This window comes from Capricornis sumatraensis, chromosome 21 (genome assembly GCF_032405125.1).
Source record: "Capricornis sumatraensis isolate serow.1 chromosome 21, serow.2, whole genome shotgun sequence".
Lineage (NCBI taxonomy): Eukaryota > Metazoa > Chordata > Mammalia > Artiodactyla > Bovidae > Capricornis > Capricornis sumatraensis.
The window spans coordinates 27,649,610-27,666,723 of NC_091089.1; the positions used below are offsets into that span (position 1 = coordinate 27,649,610).

Genomic DNA, 17,114 nt, shown 5'->3' on the forward strand with positions numbered 1-17,114 from the left:
AAGCAATCTACCCATGTAATGAGTATCCCTATGAAATAATCATGACATTTTCCACAGAACTAGAGCAAATAATCCTATTGGAATCACAGCAGGCCCAGAATTGCCAAAGCACACCTGAGGATAAAGAACATAGCTGAAGGCATAACCCTCCCAGACTTCAGGCAATACAGCAAAGCTTATTGTTGTTTAGTTGTGGAGTTGTGTCCAACTCTTTTGCAATTCTGTGGACTGTAGCCCATCAGGCCCCTCTGTCCATGGAATTTTCCAGGAAAAGAATCCTGAAGTGGGTTGCCATTTTCTTCTACAGGCAATCTTCCTGATCCAGGGATCAAACCCACGTTTCTTGCATTGGCAGGTGAATTCTTTCCCTGAGCCACCTGGGAAGCCCAGTACAAAGCTACAGTAATTAAAACAGTATGGTCCTGGCACAAAAACTGACATATGGATCAATGGAACAGAAGAGAGCCCAGAGATTAAATCCACAAAACCTATAGTCAGTCTTCAACAGAAGAGGCAAAAACATACAATGGAAAAAAGACACTCTTCAACAAATTGTGCTGAGAAAGTTAACAGCCACATGTAAATCAATGAAGTTAGAACACATCCTTACACCTTACACAAAAATAAACTCGATGACTTCAAGACTTAAATATAAAACATGGCCCAATAAAACTAAAAGAAAATAACATAGACAAAACATTCTCTGACATAAATCGTACCAATGTTTTCTTAGGTCAGTCTCCCAAGACAATAGAAATAAAAGCAAAAATAAACAAGTGGCACCTAATCAAACTTACAGGCTTTTGTACAATAAGAGAAACCATAAGATGAAAAGATAACCTACAGACTTGGAGAAAATACTGCAAATGATGCGACTAAGAGGGGCTTAATTTTCTAAATATACAAAGAGCTCATACAGCTCATCAACAGAAAGCAAATAACCCAGTTTAAAAATGGGCTGAAAAACTAAGCAGACATTCCTCCAAAGAAGACATAGATGGCCAACAGGCATATGAAAATATGCTCAATATCAATTATTAGATGAGGTGTCACTTCATACCAGTCAAAATGACCATCATTTAAAAATCGACCAATTGCAAATGCTGGAGAGGGTGTGGTAAAAAGGGGACCCTCCTACATTGTAGGTGGAAACGCAAATTGGTGCAGCCCCTATGGAGAACAGTATGGAAGTTCCTTCAAAAATTAAAAATAGTTATTGTATGATCTAGCAGTCCCACTCCTGGGCATATATCCAGACAAGCTATAATTGAAAAAGATACATTCTCCCCAGTGTTCATAGCAGCAATATCTACAATGACCAACTCACAGAAACAACGTAAATGTCAATCGTCAGATGAATGGGTAAAGATGTGGTACACATTATAATGGAGTTCTACTCAGTCATTAAAAAAAAAGAAAGAATGCCATTTGTAGCAACATACGTGTACCTAGATATGATCATACTAAGTCACTCAGAGAAAAACAAATACCACATGTACCATTATATGTGGAAGTAAACGATGACACAGATGAATTTAGCTACAAAATAGGAGCAGACTCACAGCAACAGACTTGTGGTTGCCAAGGGGGAGGGAGGGGAGGAGAGGGATGGATTAGAAGTTTGGGATTAGCAGATGCCAACTATTATATATAGAATAAACAACAAGGTCTGCTGTATAGCACCGGGGGACTATATTCAATATCCTGTGATAAACCATAATGGAAAAGAGTATGTACACGTATGTATAACTGAATCACTTTTCGGCACAGCAGAAATTGACACAACATTGGAAATCAACTATACTTCAACAAAATAAATTTTAAGAAAATAATTGATTTTACTCTGAATTTTGCCTTTGGGCTCTCTCCTGTTGAATATTAATATTAGAGAAGGCAAGTGGGGAGGGATAAAGTAGGAACTTGGAAATAACGTACACTACTGTATATAAAAGACACATATATCTGTAATCCAATAAAAAAGTTAGGTGATATAAATTAAGCTAAAAAAATTTAGGAAGGCACTAAAGGGAAGTTTTTCTTAAGTAAACCTGACATATTCATAGTCAAATTTAGATATTAAACAGGTTCATCTGGAAATGACTATTTACTTTTCAAAATAATTGCTGTACAAAAGGATTCACTCAGGATTCGACTAATTAACAAGGTCTCCTAAGGCATCTGACATTTAATTCATTTTAATTACAACCTTTGAGGAGTACTCAGTAAGCAAGGCATACCTGCATTTCCCATTTGTTAATTGAAATAACAACTGAATTATTACTGTGTTCTAGTAATTTTTGAAACTAATTGCCTTCGGTTTTATGTAGCTTACTTGTTTTTAAATGAAACTTTCTTGGCCAAGAAATTGTTTTCTCCTGTGTCTACTGAAAGTCTCAATGATTAGAATGTTAATAAAGTCACTGTAATATTCTCTGGGCTAGCCCTTGTTTCAGATCTGCACTCTTGGGTTTACCATTTGCACAGAATCACATTAATAGGAAGGTTATATCCTATTTCAGTGCATCTATCATGCATTATACTCCTTGCTCAGAAAAGGGCTTTATTCTCTGCCCCAGTGGCATCATCTTTCTTCAGAGTCCAGGGAAGCACCCTGGAATTTAAACAAGTATTCTTTTCAGAGCTGCGGGCCCTCTTGTTTCCCAGCAGCGGCCTCCTGTGCCCTCGGCCTTGACTCCTTTGCCCCAAGCCTGGAGGTTGGAAGCCATGGCAGACCCGGGCCTGCCTTCGGTCCTTATCATCCACATACACAATGGCGAAAAAGAAATGCACACATCTGAGAATCAGGATTTCGACTGTAAATCACATCTACCCTTGCGTAATCCATCAAAGAGACGTTCATTGATGGCCACATTGTCATTCTAAAACTTGAATTTCTGTTTGGCTGAGAATACCCCTGATGGGTATGTGACAGGGTTGTGAACTCTTTGTATAAAAGCCTCTTTATAAATCAGATTTCTTAAGGCTGTAATGATTGTGTTATCTGGGAGAGGGAGTGTGGGAAGAAATGTAAAATACAGGGCAGAGGGCACGCGGTCAAGGCAAAGTTACGAAGTTCAGGGAAGCTTGGTTACAAAACTCTTTTCTTCGGAACACTGACAGAATCCCCAAGTCAGCTTTTTAAGAGAAGAAAACTCACAGTGAAGGTGAGTCCAGTTTTAGATCAAGCTCACCTATCGTGTCTGTTTTCTGAATTATTGTCAGCATAAAAGCAGTGATCCTCGGTCTGCCTAAGGACGGCTGCAGCCCGTTAGTGACCAAGCAGTGTGATCTTTGAGCACCAAGGTTTTCATCCGTAGGCATGGGATGCCGGATACCGGACTTTAGACCATAGACAAGGACTCACGGAGTCTTAATGACAGTTACTTTCAGATCCACTGCTTGTATTTAAAAGTTGAGTAATTACTGCTGTGGGCTTCCCAGGTGGCTCAGTTGTAAAGAATCCACCTGCCAATGCAGGAGACACGGGATTGATCCCTGGGTTGGGAAGACCCCTGGAGAAGGAAGTGGCAACCCACTCCAGTGTTCTTGCCTGGAGAATCCCATGGACAGAGGAGCCTTTTGGGCTACAGTCCATGGGTTGCAAAAGACTTGGACATAACTTAGCGACTAAACAACAGGTGCTGCTATGAAATTTTTTCCCCCCAGAAAAAGTTCAGCAAGGAACATGTCGTTGTAAGTATTCCATTTTCCTAAGCTGTCTCATTGGTCCAGTTGGTGAATGAATGGGGTGTGAAAGTGTCATTTCTTTCCTAAGACAAGTAGAGAGTTCTGAGAAGCTAAGACTTTCCAAGAAGCATCATCAGACTAAAAAGCCCCCATTCCTATGCTGAGTAGCTTCATTGGCATACTGTGTGTCTTTTGTTGTGTTGTTTTAATCCATAGGAAGTGTCAGAGAAAGAGAATGTCACAGAAAAAAGTAGTTCATGTGTATAAGATACTGCAGTTGTATGTAATGTTTGAATTGTCTGCTAAACATTTCCATTTACCCCTGTTTCCAACCATGCTCTAAGGAGCTTTGTATTTGTAACGTAACACATTCTCATGCATTGTCTTTAACATGTGACTATTTAGGGAGAAGACCTTGTTTTCCATTTTTCATGAATTATTGGTTCTTCAGATGGGGCTCAGTTCCCCCCACCAGCTAAACAGACTTTCAGCTGTGAGGAGTGAGGAGGAGAAAGGATCTTTAAATGCCTATTCCAGGAGTCAGGGAACCAAGTTACACTTTCTGGAGAGTATTCTGAAAATAAATAGTCCCACTCTGTGATGCATGAGATTCTGACCACAGGTTGGAATTGGGTTTTGATCTTGTCAACCACCTTCACATAGCTACACAAAGCTTTCCGAAGTCACTTATTCTTCTGGGTGTGTCCATCTTTGCTCTGCATGTGTGCTAAGTTGCTTTGGCCGTGTCCAGCTCTTTGCGACCCTGTGTACCACAGCCCGCCAGGCTCCTCTGTCCATGGGATTCTCCAGGCAAGAAGATTGGAGTGCATTGCTGTACCCTCTTCCAGGGCATCTTGCTGACCCAGCAATCAAACCTGCATCTCACACCTGCATTGGCAGGCAGGTTCTTTACCACTAGCGCCACCTGGGAAGCTCTGAGATAATCAGCTGCCATTATTTTTCTGGTTTTACGTGGCCGGTACTGGCCTGGGGAAAGCAGAGAACTGTGGGGAAGTATGTTCTGTCTGTCCCTGGAGTCAGTGTACACTTGACCTCCAGGTCACGTGCGTGCAAGTACCTACTCAGGCACAATTTCAAGTTTCTTCCAAGAAAAAAGCCACGCCTCCTTCAGTCCAGTATCCCTTTCTAATAGCTCCTCTCTGTTCCTTCTTGTAAGGAATGGCCTGTCCTCACTCACTCACTTCTCCCTGGCCTCCTGTTCCAGCTCCTGACTCCCCTGGAATCTGCTTCTGGTCTCCTCACTCAACTGAAGCTTCATGTGCTAAGATCCACAGTGACCTGCTAATTGTCACACATCTTCCCGACCTGCCTGGACTTCTTGCCGTCACTGTCTTCACCCCATCCCTCTCCTGAGCTGTGCTTCCCGCCGTCCGCTTCTGTGACACCATCAGGGCCTGTTCCTGCTGTGAGCAGTGAGGTGGTGCGGGCTGTTGTGTTTCTCTGCCTTGGTCTCCTCCTCTGCTGCCTCTTAGGGGTTCAGCCCTCTTCACGTGCTCAGATTCTGTCAATAGAACACTGAGCTCAAACTCTCTTCAACCCTGAACTCCTCAGTTTCTCCCAACACCTGTTCTAAGTGTCTGTCTGAATCAGTAGCACCGAGATTCGCCTCGCCTTCTAAACCCCCAGACCAAATCATCATCCTGGGGGTGTTTTCATGCCTCTCTCGCACGCTCACAACTCCTTCCGCCTCCAGACTTCCTCAGCATAATTGCCTGAGTTTGTCCTCCCTCTGCCTCTTGAATCATCCATGATCCTCCCACTGATCTGCATTCCACCTTCTGCTATTACGGAGCCTGTTTCTATCTGTCACATGCTGGCCTCCATCACCCCCCTGCCAGCTAATCCCAAGGGCTCCTCGTTCTCGGCAGCCCTACTCCACACCAGCTCAGTGAGCCTGTGTGGGCACCCAGCACGGAACTGAACAAGTCAGTTGTAAATGGAATCCATGTTTGTAGGAAAAGGGGAACTGATGCATGTTCTTCAGACTTTTAGGGGTGGTGGGAGTAGATGGTCCCTGTGGTCTGGCTGTTAGTCCCAGGACGGGCACCTTCCACAGCCTCCTTCAAACCCCACTAGGGAACTCTCTGTGTTAGAGACAGTCACTTTGCCTGTGCCTCGCTGAACATATGCTTCATAGACTAGAGAGAAGTGACGGTTCTAGAAAGGGTGCTCGCTGTCCTCACAATAAATCTGCTCTCTGATTAGCCCTGGGTTGGCAGTCTGCACCTTGAACCCTGGGGAGAAGTGTCTTACTCCAGGGCAGCGTATCTTATCTCTGATAAGATGGGATCGTTGAACATCGCTGTAGAAAAGGAGCAAGACTTGTAAAGGGGCGAGGATGAGAAGATTGTGCTGGGGGCGGGGCGGGGGGGGAGGGTGAGAAGATTGTGCTGGGGGCGGGGTGGGGGGGGAGGGTGAGAAGATTGTGCTGGGGGCGGGGCGGGGGGGTGGATGAGAAGATTGTGCTGGGGGCGGGGCGGGGGGGTGGATGAGAAGATTGTGCTGGGGGCGGGGGGCGGGGGGGTGGATGAGAAGATTGTGCTGGGGGCGGGTGGAAACTGCTGGAAAGAAAGGCTTTAGACCAGAGAACTGCTGGTAAAGCCAGGTTCTGGGTATGGGTGGGAGTTTGCTCGCGCTGAATTCGTGCTGTGGATTGACCCCCATCATAACCAGGTGCCAGGAGCTTGGCTGTAAACACTCAAGCTGCTCATCACCAGAGATCACCAACCAGTAGGCAAAAGTCACCCATAATCTGTGATAGGTAATAACACCTGCCTCAGACACAATGCCAGCTCCTCACTTAGCACCAGCGTTAGAGGGCTTATTCTTGATCATCCAAATACCTACCCCCCCCCCCACCCGACACTTCCCTAATGAAGCCACAGCATTTCCCAGTTCAGAAATAACTGTCATCTTCACCAATGCCACGGCCAGGTTAGTGGTGGCGCAGTTGATGGTGGTCACTGAGACCAGGTCTGCTAGACACCTTTTTTCCCCTAAATTGATACCAATATGAAGACGCACACACACACAAATTAACACGTAGCCCAGATGACTTATCAATAACAGTTTCCACATAAAAATATAAAAGACATTCTTATGGTATCCGTTTAAAAACAAAAGTACCTTGGGTTTGTCTAGTGACATCCAGTAACCTCTGCCTGCCATTCTAGGTGACATATTTGGGCCAGGGGTGTCAAGTCCCCAAACTCTGCCATCCACAGAGCAGTAAGAACAATGACCCCAGCATGTCCACTTTCAGGCTCCTTGAATATACATGGAGAGTGAGTAAATACAGACGGCATCTGTGCAGAGTTCAGAAGCAGTGACGAGTGCTGATCGCTGTGTGTGATGGTCCCAAACCGCATCTGTAGTGGTTAGGGCTGGGCCTTAGGCGGTGACGGGGGGCAGTTGGAACTAAAGCACAGACAGGCAGGAAAGTACAAGGAATGAGTTTAGGTGACACTGAGCCTGCCCCACTGGAGGGACCTGTGTGTTCATACAGGGGAGAGCAGGGGAAAACTAGAAAGATGGCATCAAATGGGAAGAAATCACTAGAAAGACTGCTACAGGCCTCGATGGGAGGCAGGAGAAGCTGGACTTTGTCCAGTAGTCAGAGGGGCCCCTGGAGATGGGAAGTAACATGATGAAAGCCACATGCTGAGACTTTTAGAAGGAATGTGCTGAAAATGTAACACTTCAGCATGAAACGGAATATGAGGGAAAACTGGAAATAGGGTGATTGGCCATCCGGTCTTGTAAATTACCTTTTATTGTCAGATGAAATACATTTCAAGCCACAGCTACTTTTCTCTTGGATACAAATGTCCCATGATGAATTAAATCCAAAGGAAAGTAGGATGATTTCTGTTGAAAGGATGTAAGATTTAGGAAGTAAGATGGCACCATAAACCCTGTGATATGTAACCTCGGAACCCCAAAGCATATATAATTTTTACCATAAAATACACTGCTGTACAGCTTCCTTCGAGCACCCACATCTGCAGCCACAAGTTGAGAGTAACCCGTGGAGATGCGTTTGTCTGCAGAGCTGTGAGCAGGGCTCACCCACCATGGGCTGCCCTCCTACACCTGCTGGGTGAAGCATTAATTTGTGCCTCCACCACATGACAGCTCAGTTCTTATCCAGGACGGGGTCCCTTTGAAGTCAGGTTTTGTTTTATTTTTAACTACCTTTGTCTCTGAAATGGGTTTCAGATAAGCCTAGTTCTTGAAGTCACATGAATACACCCAAACTGCCTGCTCAACCCACTCCAATATTCTTGCCCGGAGAATCCCATGGACAGAGGAGCCTAGCAAGCTGTAGTCCATAGGGTCACAAAGAGAGAAGACTGAAGTGACTTAACAACACTGCCTTCTCATCACAAGGGAAGAACTCTTTTTATTCTGGCCTCATGTTAGTATCTCCTCACTGATCAGATCCCAAGGGTAAGAAGCTCTCTCATTCTCACACACACACACACACCTTTGTGCGTGAATTCCTTTCAGGAGTCATGTGGCCATCTCAGGAGCTTTCCATATTTCAGGTGCTATTTGGAGTTTAGCTGGAAAGGCTCTCGGTCAGCCAAGCTCACCTCACCAGGCCCTGTCACCTACAAATACCTATTTTTATTAATAGTACTCTCTCTACCCCCAACCTGTGGGGAAGCTCTAAGGACTGACTGCCCAGTTAGGGAAGGAAGAGGCAGAAGCAGCTGTAGGGAACCTTATGAGAAGAGAAGAGAGGGCTTCCCAGAGGTCAAATTCAACTACATGTAGCTGCTTTTCTGTGTTCCTAGGAGAAGGCAATGGCAGCCCACTCCAGTACTCTTACCTGGAAAATCCCATGGGTGGAGGAGCCTGGTAGGCTGCAGTCCTTGGGGTCGCTAAGAGTCAGATATGACTGAGTGACTTCCCTTTCACTTTTCACTTTCATGCGTTGGAGAAGGAAATGGCAACCCACTCCAGTGTTCTTGCCTGGAGAATCCCAGGGACGGGGGAGCCTGGTAGGCTGCCGTCTATGGGGTTGTTACCGAGTCGAACACGACTGAAGCGACTTAGCAGCAGCAGACCCTGATCAGCCAATGATCCTATGGCAGAAACCAACACAATATTGTAAAGTCATATCCTTACATTAAAAATAAGTACATTTTAAAAATGCGATTGTAATTGACATCTTAGCATATCATCATTGACATCTAAGTCAGCAATCCCTAATTAAGTGTAGGGGAAGGAGGAGAAGGGGACGACCGAGGATGAGATGGCTGGATGGCATCACTGACTCGATGGACGCGAGTCTGAGTGAACTCCGGGAGTTGGTGATGGACAGGGAGGCCTGGCGTGCTGCGTTTCATGGTGTCGCATAGAGTCGGACATGACTGAGCGACTGAACTGAACTGATATGAACAACTAATGCCAAAATTTAGAAATTTCTAAATCAGATTCAGCCTTAACCCTTACACTTCTCTCTAATCCCATATTGAAACGTGACTATTTTTAAAATCAAAAAAAATTGACAGACTCTTTATCCTCTCACGTTTTCCATGATTCTTGTCACTCTGGCATAAACAGAACCAAGCACATCTATAGATGTTACACCCATCCACCCTAGACTCTAAAGACATTCCTTAAGAAAGAAAAGAAACACAGTTGGCTACTTTACAGCAAGATGGAAACACTATTTTACTTCATTTGTAATCAGTCCATGCTTCCAAAAGTCAGGGAGGGGAGCACCCCAACCAGAGGTTTTTACTGTCCTGGTTGGTTCTCAGCTTCTGCAGAAGACCCCAAAGTGGGGCAAGAGCCCCCCTGGGCCAGCTTACAAGCCTCTCTCTTCCTTATGCAAACCTCATTTCCTCCACCACCACCTTCTTAAGAAAAGCTCAAAAGGGGAAAGCCTGCAGCTGTTGAAGAAAATCCACTGCTCTGAATATTTTGTTTCAGCCTAAGAGCTGCTGAGATGAAAACTTGTATCTGGTGGGTCCTCTGGGTGGGAGCAGGCCCAGGGAGAAATGCCAATGGATGAGACTTTTAATGGCTTCCATTTCTCTTGGACTTGAGATTTGCTGGGTCACCCGGGGTCACATAACTGTTCTTAATGGCTGGATTTCTACTGCAAGTGAATCAGGCCTTGGAAGCTGGTTTGAGGCCGGGTGCAGCATAGGTGGTAGCCAGTGTGATGCAACAGGAGCCCATCTCATTTGGTCTTAAGCAAACTACAAACCAAAAGCTAGTGGGAGCTGTTATTTCATTGCCTTCGTTACCCCAGAGCCCCTGAGATGGAGGAATCAAGGAAAAGGTGAAAAAAAAAAAAAGTTGGAAACACAGCCTAAATGCAGGCGAAGCCTTTTTCTTTCTTTTTGAGTCAGAATTGGCTCAGTTTTTATCTATGAAGTTAAGGGTAGAGTAGCTGAACCAGGTATAAACTGCCCCCTGCTGTCTGACACAGAGAAGTACATAAAATATCTTCATTATAAAGAACCATGCTCTGAATGCCGGCTGTGAATCGCTAACAAGCCGGGGTGAAGGCAGGCTGCTGCTGGCACGGGTCACCTGCCTCCTCTCTGGTGGGAAGATGAAGGGAGGGTGAGAGAGGCAGAGGCAGCTCGTATACACAGTACTATTTTGGGGATTTGGAGAGCTGCCTCATTCCACCATCTGCCGCCTTGTTTCTCAGAGTATGTACGGTCTGTGGTCCAGCCCGGTACACATCACCCGGGAGCTTGTTAGAAAAATGCAGAGTCTCAGGCCCCGCCCTTGGTTACTGAGTCAGAATCTGCAAGAAACAAGATCCCCAGGGGATTGAGGTGCACATTTACCCGTGAGAATCCCTGGAGGAGCTTTTCCGCTAGACAGGGTTCGCTCAGCCCCTAAGGTTTGGATCAAGTCGAATTCAGCTTGAACAGTGAAGAAACACCACTCCTCGGGAGAATGGCATCCTCTAGTAAGATCGTGATCTCTTAACACCCGTACTTTCTTCCTGCTCCTCTTTTCTGCGTCCCCACGGATCACTGGCGCCCTCCCTGGGCTGTGCTTCCCCGCTACTTGCTACGTTTCAGCAGCATTTGCCAAACTGGTTTCTTGCAAAATCGCTCCACGTCTGGCAGCCCCCTGTCGGCTCAGGTCACCCCTCCCCTCCGTCCATCGCAGCTGGTGTCACGTCAGAGCAGCCTTGGGCCCCTCCGGGTCGCGTGTCGCTAACCCCGCGTGTTCTCTTCTGCGCCAGGTCCGGGAAGAGTGCCGGCTCCTGAACGCGCCGCCGGTCCCGCCCCGCAGCGCAAAGCCTCAGTCCACCAGCCCCTCGGTCCCTCTTCGCACAGCCAAGCCGGTGCGGCCGCAGACTCGCTCGCCCAGCCCCACCTTGTCCTACTATTCTTCAGGGCTGCACGACATGTAAGTCCTATGCCAGCGCCCGCTTCCCCCACAGTCCCCTCAGCAGCCAAGGCCCCCGGTCCTTGTAGACAGTGTCAGGGAGCTGGCCCCTCTCCTTGGTGTAGGAAAAGCAGTTTTTTCTCTTTTTATTTCTACTGGACGAGCATATACCCTGTTGGTTCTGAGCTAGGATGGAGGAGCCGGTGGCATGAGCAGACTGCAGAGTCTGTGCGGGGTTCCGTGATAAAGCCTGGCCAATGCTGCTCTCCACTCTGAATTCAGCCTAGCAGACAGCAACTTCCAGGGAGACGGGGAATCACAGGGGTGCTGCCTCTACTCTGAGTTTCCACCCAGAGCCGGGGTCCCTTCCTGACCATCACTGGCGGACCATCTTCCATTTCCATCCTCCAGGTGCCCTGAGCGAATGCTTCTGCAGTGTGGCTCATTCCATGGTTGGCACAGGCTGATAACTTTTTTTTTTTTTAAGAAATCTTTCATTATATTACACTATATCTGTCTCTATGTAACTCTCAACTGTTTCTTGTGTCTAGAGAAACAAATTTAGGTCTACCCACTTCTCTTGGTCAGGCTGTGAAACGGTGAGGTCAGCCGTGAATGGCCTCTTCTCTTCTCCCAAAGAGGCAGACTTGGTTCCACCCACTGTCCACCCCACCCCACCTCGGTCACCTACTCTGAGCGCACTTGGGTTTCATGGTTGTTCTGAAGAGAGGGCCCCAGAGCTGCAGGGGGTCACACATGCTCCTGACAGGTTACAGTAGCTCTCCTTGGCAGGTGTTTTTTGTTCCCTGAACATTTAAATCCTCATGCTGGTGTTAACTGTGCAGAAACCAAGGCAAGCGTAAGCACTGTATTTGAAACGTTTCTTCGAGCCTCACCCTCTTGGATGGATAGGTCATCGGTGGTCGTGATGGTAGTCCTGTCCCTGTAGCACAAGAGGCCCACTAACTGTTCCCTCACGCCCCCCTTGCCCACTGCAGACGTCACTAATCAATCAGACCCTATTGGTGATAAGCCCGAACAAGGCTAGAGATGTTTCTGATCACGAAGATCCAGGCACTCACTAACAAATTATTTTCTTGTAGTTAAAAATCTATTTGCCATCTCTGCTGTGGCTTCTTAAGTCAGTATCTTCATATCCATAGTTACTGATGTATTTTAGTAATTTAAAGATTCTTTAAAATTTTTTTAAGTGAGGTTAAGTAGATACTTTATTGAATTCATGATAAGAAATATTTGCTTCCTAACAACATTTGTCTACTCAGAAGTGACATCGATGGGCTAAAGCTAGGCTGGATGTTTCACTATCACTTTCTCACTCACCCCTCTCTCTATGTGTTTGGCTTTTAAGCAGCGTCACTAAAAGTGAGACGAGTCCCTCTGAGAGCGCTCCCGTGTCCTGCTACCCATGTAACCGAGTGAAGGCAGATTCCGTGGACCCCAAGTCCCCGTGCGGCAGCCCCACTTCTGAAGCTCTGTCCTCCAGGCTCTCGTGGCCAAACCATTACTCCGGAGCGTCGGAGACCCACACCAGGAGCGACTTCCTGCTGGATCCGAGCCGCAGCTACAGTTACCCCCGACAGAAGACACCGGGCACGCCCAAGAGAAACTGCCCAGCCACCTTCGAGCTGGACGGCCGCGAGCTGGCCGCCAGCCCGCCCGGGCCGGGCCCCGCGGAGCCCGCGGGCTGTCCCAAGTCGGCCAGCTACTGCCTGGAGCGCTCGGGCGACAGGAGCCTGGCGGGGGGGCCGGCCAAGCAGAGCAGCTCCTGCCCCGCCTTGCCCCCCCGGGCCCCGAGGCCGCTGGAAGAGAAAGCGGCCCCGGACACCCCGCCTCTGCCCCTTCAAATCGATGGTGCTGAGGAAGCCCCCAAGTCCGGGTCTCCGGACCTGTCCGAGGACGCGTACTTCGTCCAGAAGGGCGCGCCGGACCTCCTCTCCGCGCCCTACCCCTTCTCGTCGCCAATCCACCTGCAGCTGGCCCCCCGCTCCTGCGGCGACGGGTCCCCGTGGCAGCCGCCCGCCGACCTGTCGGGACTCTCGGTCGAAGAGGTGTCCAAGTCCCTGCGGTTCATCGGGCTGTCGGAGGACGTCATCGTGTTCTTCGTGACCGAGAAGATCGACGGCAATCTGCTCGTTCAGCTCACGGAAGAAATCCTCTCGGAGGATTTCAAACTGAGCAAACTGCAGGTGAAGAAAATCCTGCAATTCATTAACGGCTGGAGACCCAAAATATAGCCAAATAAGCCCAGCTGGCATGGAGCAAAACTGGTAACTGTGTTGTCCTAGGCGGGACTGGCTGGGACCCGGTTTCATGGATTTTTTTTTTTTTTTTTTTTTTTTGCACTAAAAACCTTCGCTGTAAATAGGGATAAGAGAAAACTCTTACTATGCAGATTACAATTTTTGAATGGTGAACAGGCTATTTTGTACATCAATAAAAATGCTGTACAGAACACTTAGAGGTGTGCCTTGTACGTCACTCAACACTCAACAGCTGCTAAAAGACAAAAGGCATGTTCAGAGAAATACTTCTTACCCAAGTAGGTTTATGCAAGAAGGTCTGATATTTATTTACAAAATAGCCAAAGCTGAGAAACACAAGAAATCTTAAACACACATAAACACACACACACACACGCTTTTGAACAGTTCCCTCCTCTGGGAGAATCAACTTCAGACAATTAACTCTCGTCTGTGCTCTGTTGTTTGGCCTGCTCAGTGCTAGTTGTTTTCCTCTTGTGCCTGAAAATGTTAGTGATATGAAATGACACTGCAGTGTTACGTGCTTGATGGGGATCTTTTTATCAAAAGGCATTTTGTCAAGTCTTGTGCTGGTAGAAGGTATAAGACGTCCTTAGAAATAATAAATCATGACCACAACAATTTATCTGTAGCTGCTAATTTTATTGAGCAGAGAAAAAATACCCAGAATATATATGTGTATGTGTATTTATCTAGACATGATACAAATGTATGTTTTCAACATCCCTATGAGTCTGATCTTTTAGGTAACATCTGTTCACTTTCAAATATCCACTGAAAGTTTGGGGCCGTTAATTAAGTCGACTCTTCTTAGGAAGAGTGGACAGAATGATGTCAAAGATTCTCAGAATCCTGTCCCTCGAAACTCAGTCTTACCGTTCCAGCATGGAAAACTTGGAACAAACCAGTAGAGAGTCTGTATTGAAGAATTAAGTTGAATTTTAAACCTGTTACAGGTTGGGTTTTGCATAGAATACTCCTGTGCCCATTCATGTCTGGGGAACTGATCATTTCTGTTGAGTGGTAATTCTCGGGTTTGAGGGTCTTCTTCCGGTATCTGGTGATGAGGGGTCTGGAGAGCAGTTTTCAGAGCCATGTCTCATGTTCAACGTGCTTTGTGCTTTAGGAGAGCTCGGAAGTCAGACACACCACCCTCTGCTTTGATCTGTGCTGCGTCTGTGGCATCATTTTTTAGAGCATCAATAAGAGTACTTGTCTAGTTCAGAAACCTCTTCTTTCCTCTCATCCAAAGAAAATACATGATTTACCATACTTTCATTCCAACTGTTCCAAAACCCTGAAACTGACAGTTTTTGCCCAACATGATTAACTATTCCAAAATACAATGGCATCAATATCATTCTTGACTTTTCGAAGGAATATAAATCTTGGAAACATTTTCCTTCTCCGAACAGGTTATCATCCTCAGCTCTGCCTTCCTGAGGTCTGTCCCCACATTCCAGATGGACAGACAGCCACCCAGGTGTCAGAATTGGCTTGTATGTTATTATCCACTCTTCCTGCTCATCAAAATGAGTCCACGAGTGGAAAGACAAAACCTACCAGTTCTAGTTTTGCAGACCTGTTCAATATGGCTTCATTTCCTGACATGAAAGATATTTTTAATACATCTCATTGTTTAGAACTGAGGTGAATTAGAACTGAGGTGGACTGATACACTGTCTCATTTTCCATCTTAAATCTTGTTTTTAAATAAAGCCTCTTTCCCTTCACATGTCTCTCAAAATGCAAATACTCTAGGTTAAAAGTACCCCATAAAAAGAATACCCTGTAAAATTTATCAGATTGGGTCACCTCTTCATAAGTAACTGACACGTCTGTGTAGAAGCTTCCAGTATGGCACTTAGATGGCATACGGCCGCTCTGACTTTTCCTGTTGGGAAACCATCCTTCAGTGCCAGGGGCAACCCCTTAGGTTGAGTTAACCTCTCAGAACCTTTCTTTAAAATAAAAACAGGAGGCTGTTGAATAGTTGCAAGTTTTCTCTGACAAAATCTTGCTGAACCCATTCACAAATCCTTAGGCCCAGACACCGTTCTCAATTCAGGAGGGAGGAATAGATAGGTTTGAGTTTACTATGAAGGTTGCCCCACATGAACAACTGATTCTTTTTATCTTTTTCTTCCTTTGAAAATAAAAGTTCCTTCTGTTTGTTTTTTTTTTTGTCTTGGCTTATGTACATTGAGTTTATATTGATGGCAACATAGAGAGTCCTTGAGGGCAAGGACGATATGGCCTTTTAGTCACACTCAAATTCACTGAGCATCATTTGTGCACTGGGCACCATGCTAGGACGACTTGACAGGTTGATATCAAGGACAGTTCCTGCCCTCTTGGAATTCATAATGTTTATATTTAAAACCACAGTTGTTGAGACTGAGTCTGTGTAAGAGAAACATGAAATCTTCTAAGCAGTTGGATATAGAGACAGTTAAGTGTGCTCTGTCTTTCAAAAAGCCACAGATGGAAAAAATGGCAGCTTCTATGAAAGGAGTATCAAAGAAACACTGCAAGACCATCAAAACTTGGAAAGCGTTGGAGACACAAAACATCTCAGAGTCCCACTGGCTAGTATTCTTTTTTACTGACTGGAATTTTGTTTTAATTGGTAATAAGTATCCTCTGGATTGTCTGAAGCCACATGGCACCCTGACTAGACAAGGCTTGCATAGCCACAGAGAATCATGACAAGAAATGCAGGACAAGGGTAGGAAGGAGACAGCCCTTCCTTTCTTGAGCTGCGATTTTGCATTGAAAAGTGACCCCCACACCCAGAATCGTTTCTAGCCAACCAAGTCAGGACAGGACATCTCTGGCAGGTGCCTCACAGTCTGTGCACTGACCCCAAGGCCTGGGAGAAAGTGTCCAAACGGGACTCTTATTTGGGGTCCTTAAATCCATGGCCAAAATCATCACGACCCCCATCAGAAAGGAAACTCGGCAATAAATCAAACCAAGCAGCGAAAATGTAAAATGTGGGGCTGACTCACATAGGGAGGGCGAACTCAAGCACTCACAAGTTAGATCCCTCTCAGCATCTCGTAAACGCCTGCATATTCTCTCTCTTTTAAGTTGAGCCGCTCAACTTTATGAACTGTGAAATTTACATTGAGACCCTTTCAACCCACATATGCCGTTCAAGTTTATGAAGTTGCAGTGAGCTGCCCATTCAACTAAATTGCAGTGTTTATTCTTGTCTCGTGTAGAAATAAAACAATCTTACGGGGAAATATTATGACTGTCCATTCCAACTGTTTTCAGACACATGGGCAAACACCCTCTGGCAACATTCCAGAACCAACTGCACGTTGTCCACATGACTCCTCTAGCAGTTCAGGGAGTGGGTGTGGATGAATAAAGGGTCCATCATTTAACCAACACTCCGTGTCACACACAAGTCACTACTCATCATGCCTAAAGAGTGTGAGGTTAACGTTTTGAATAACAAACTGGAAAATCAGACAGTTCTCCAAAGACCCTAGTGAACTGTTCAAAGAAATTTCAACTTCAGTCCACCACAAAAGTGAAATCTGTGGTTGGACACACAAGACTTTCAGAAACTTACCACCATTATACCAATTCCCACTATTTTTCTCATAATGGCACCAAACTGCTGGGGCAAGAAAAATAAAACAGCCAGAGGGCAAATAATGGAAAGTAGGACTTGTACAGGGTGGGGCTGTGATCGTGTGGAATGCTGATGGCTACTTCTTAGCCAGTCACGTCGTTTAG

At 46.1% G+C, this 17,114-nt stretch overlaps 1 protein-coding gene across 1 annotated transcript in view; it reads left to right on the top strand.

The window, feature by feature from the left end:
- The window catches only part of GAREM1 (GRB2 associated regulator of MAPK1 subtype 1), a 232,280-nt gene extending 218,935 nt beyond the window's left edge, over window positions 1-13,345 (top strand). The window contains exons 5-6 of the mRNA XM_068993892.1: window positions 10,934-11,100; window positions 12,452-13,345. Of these exons, the coding sequence (XP_068849993.1) occupies window positions 10,934-11,100; window positions 12,452-13,334 (1,050 nt within the window). The 3' untranslated portion in view covers window positions 13,335-13,345. The remainder of the gene's footprint in view (window positions 1-10,933; window positions 11,101-12,451) is intronic.
- Window positions 13,346-17,114: the final 3,769 nt, after the last annotated feature.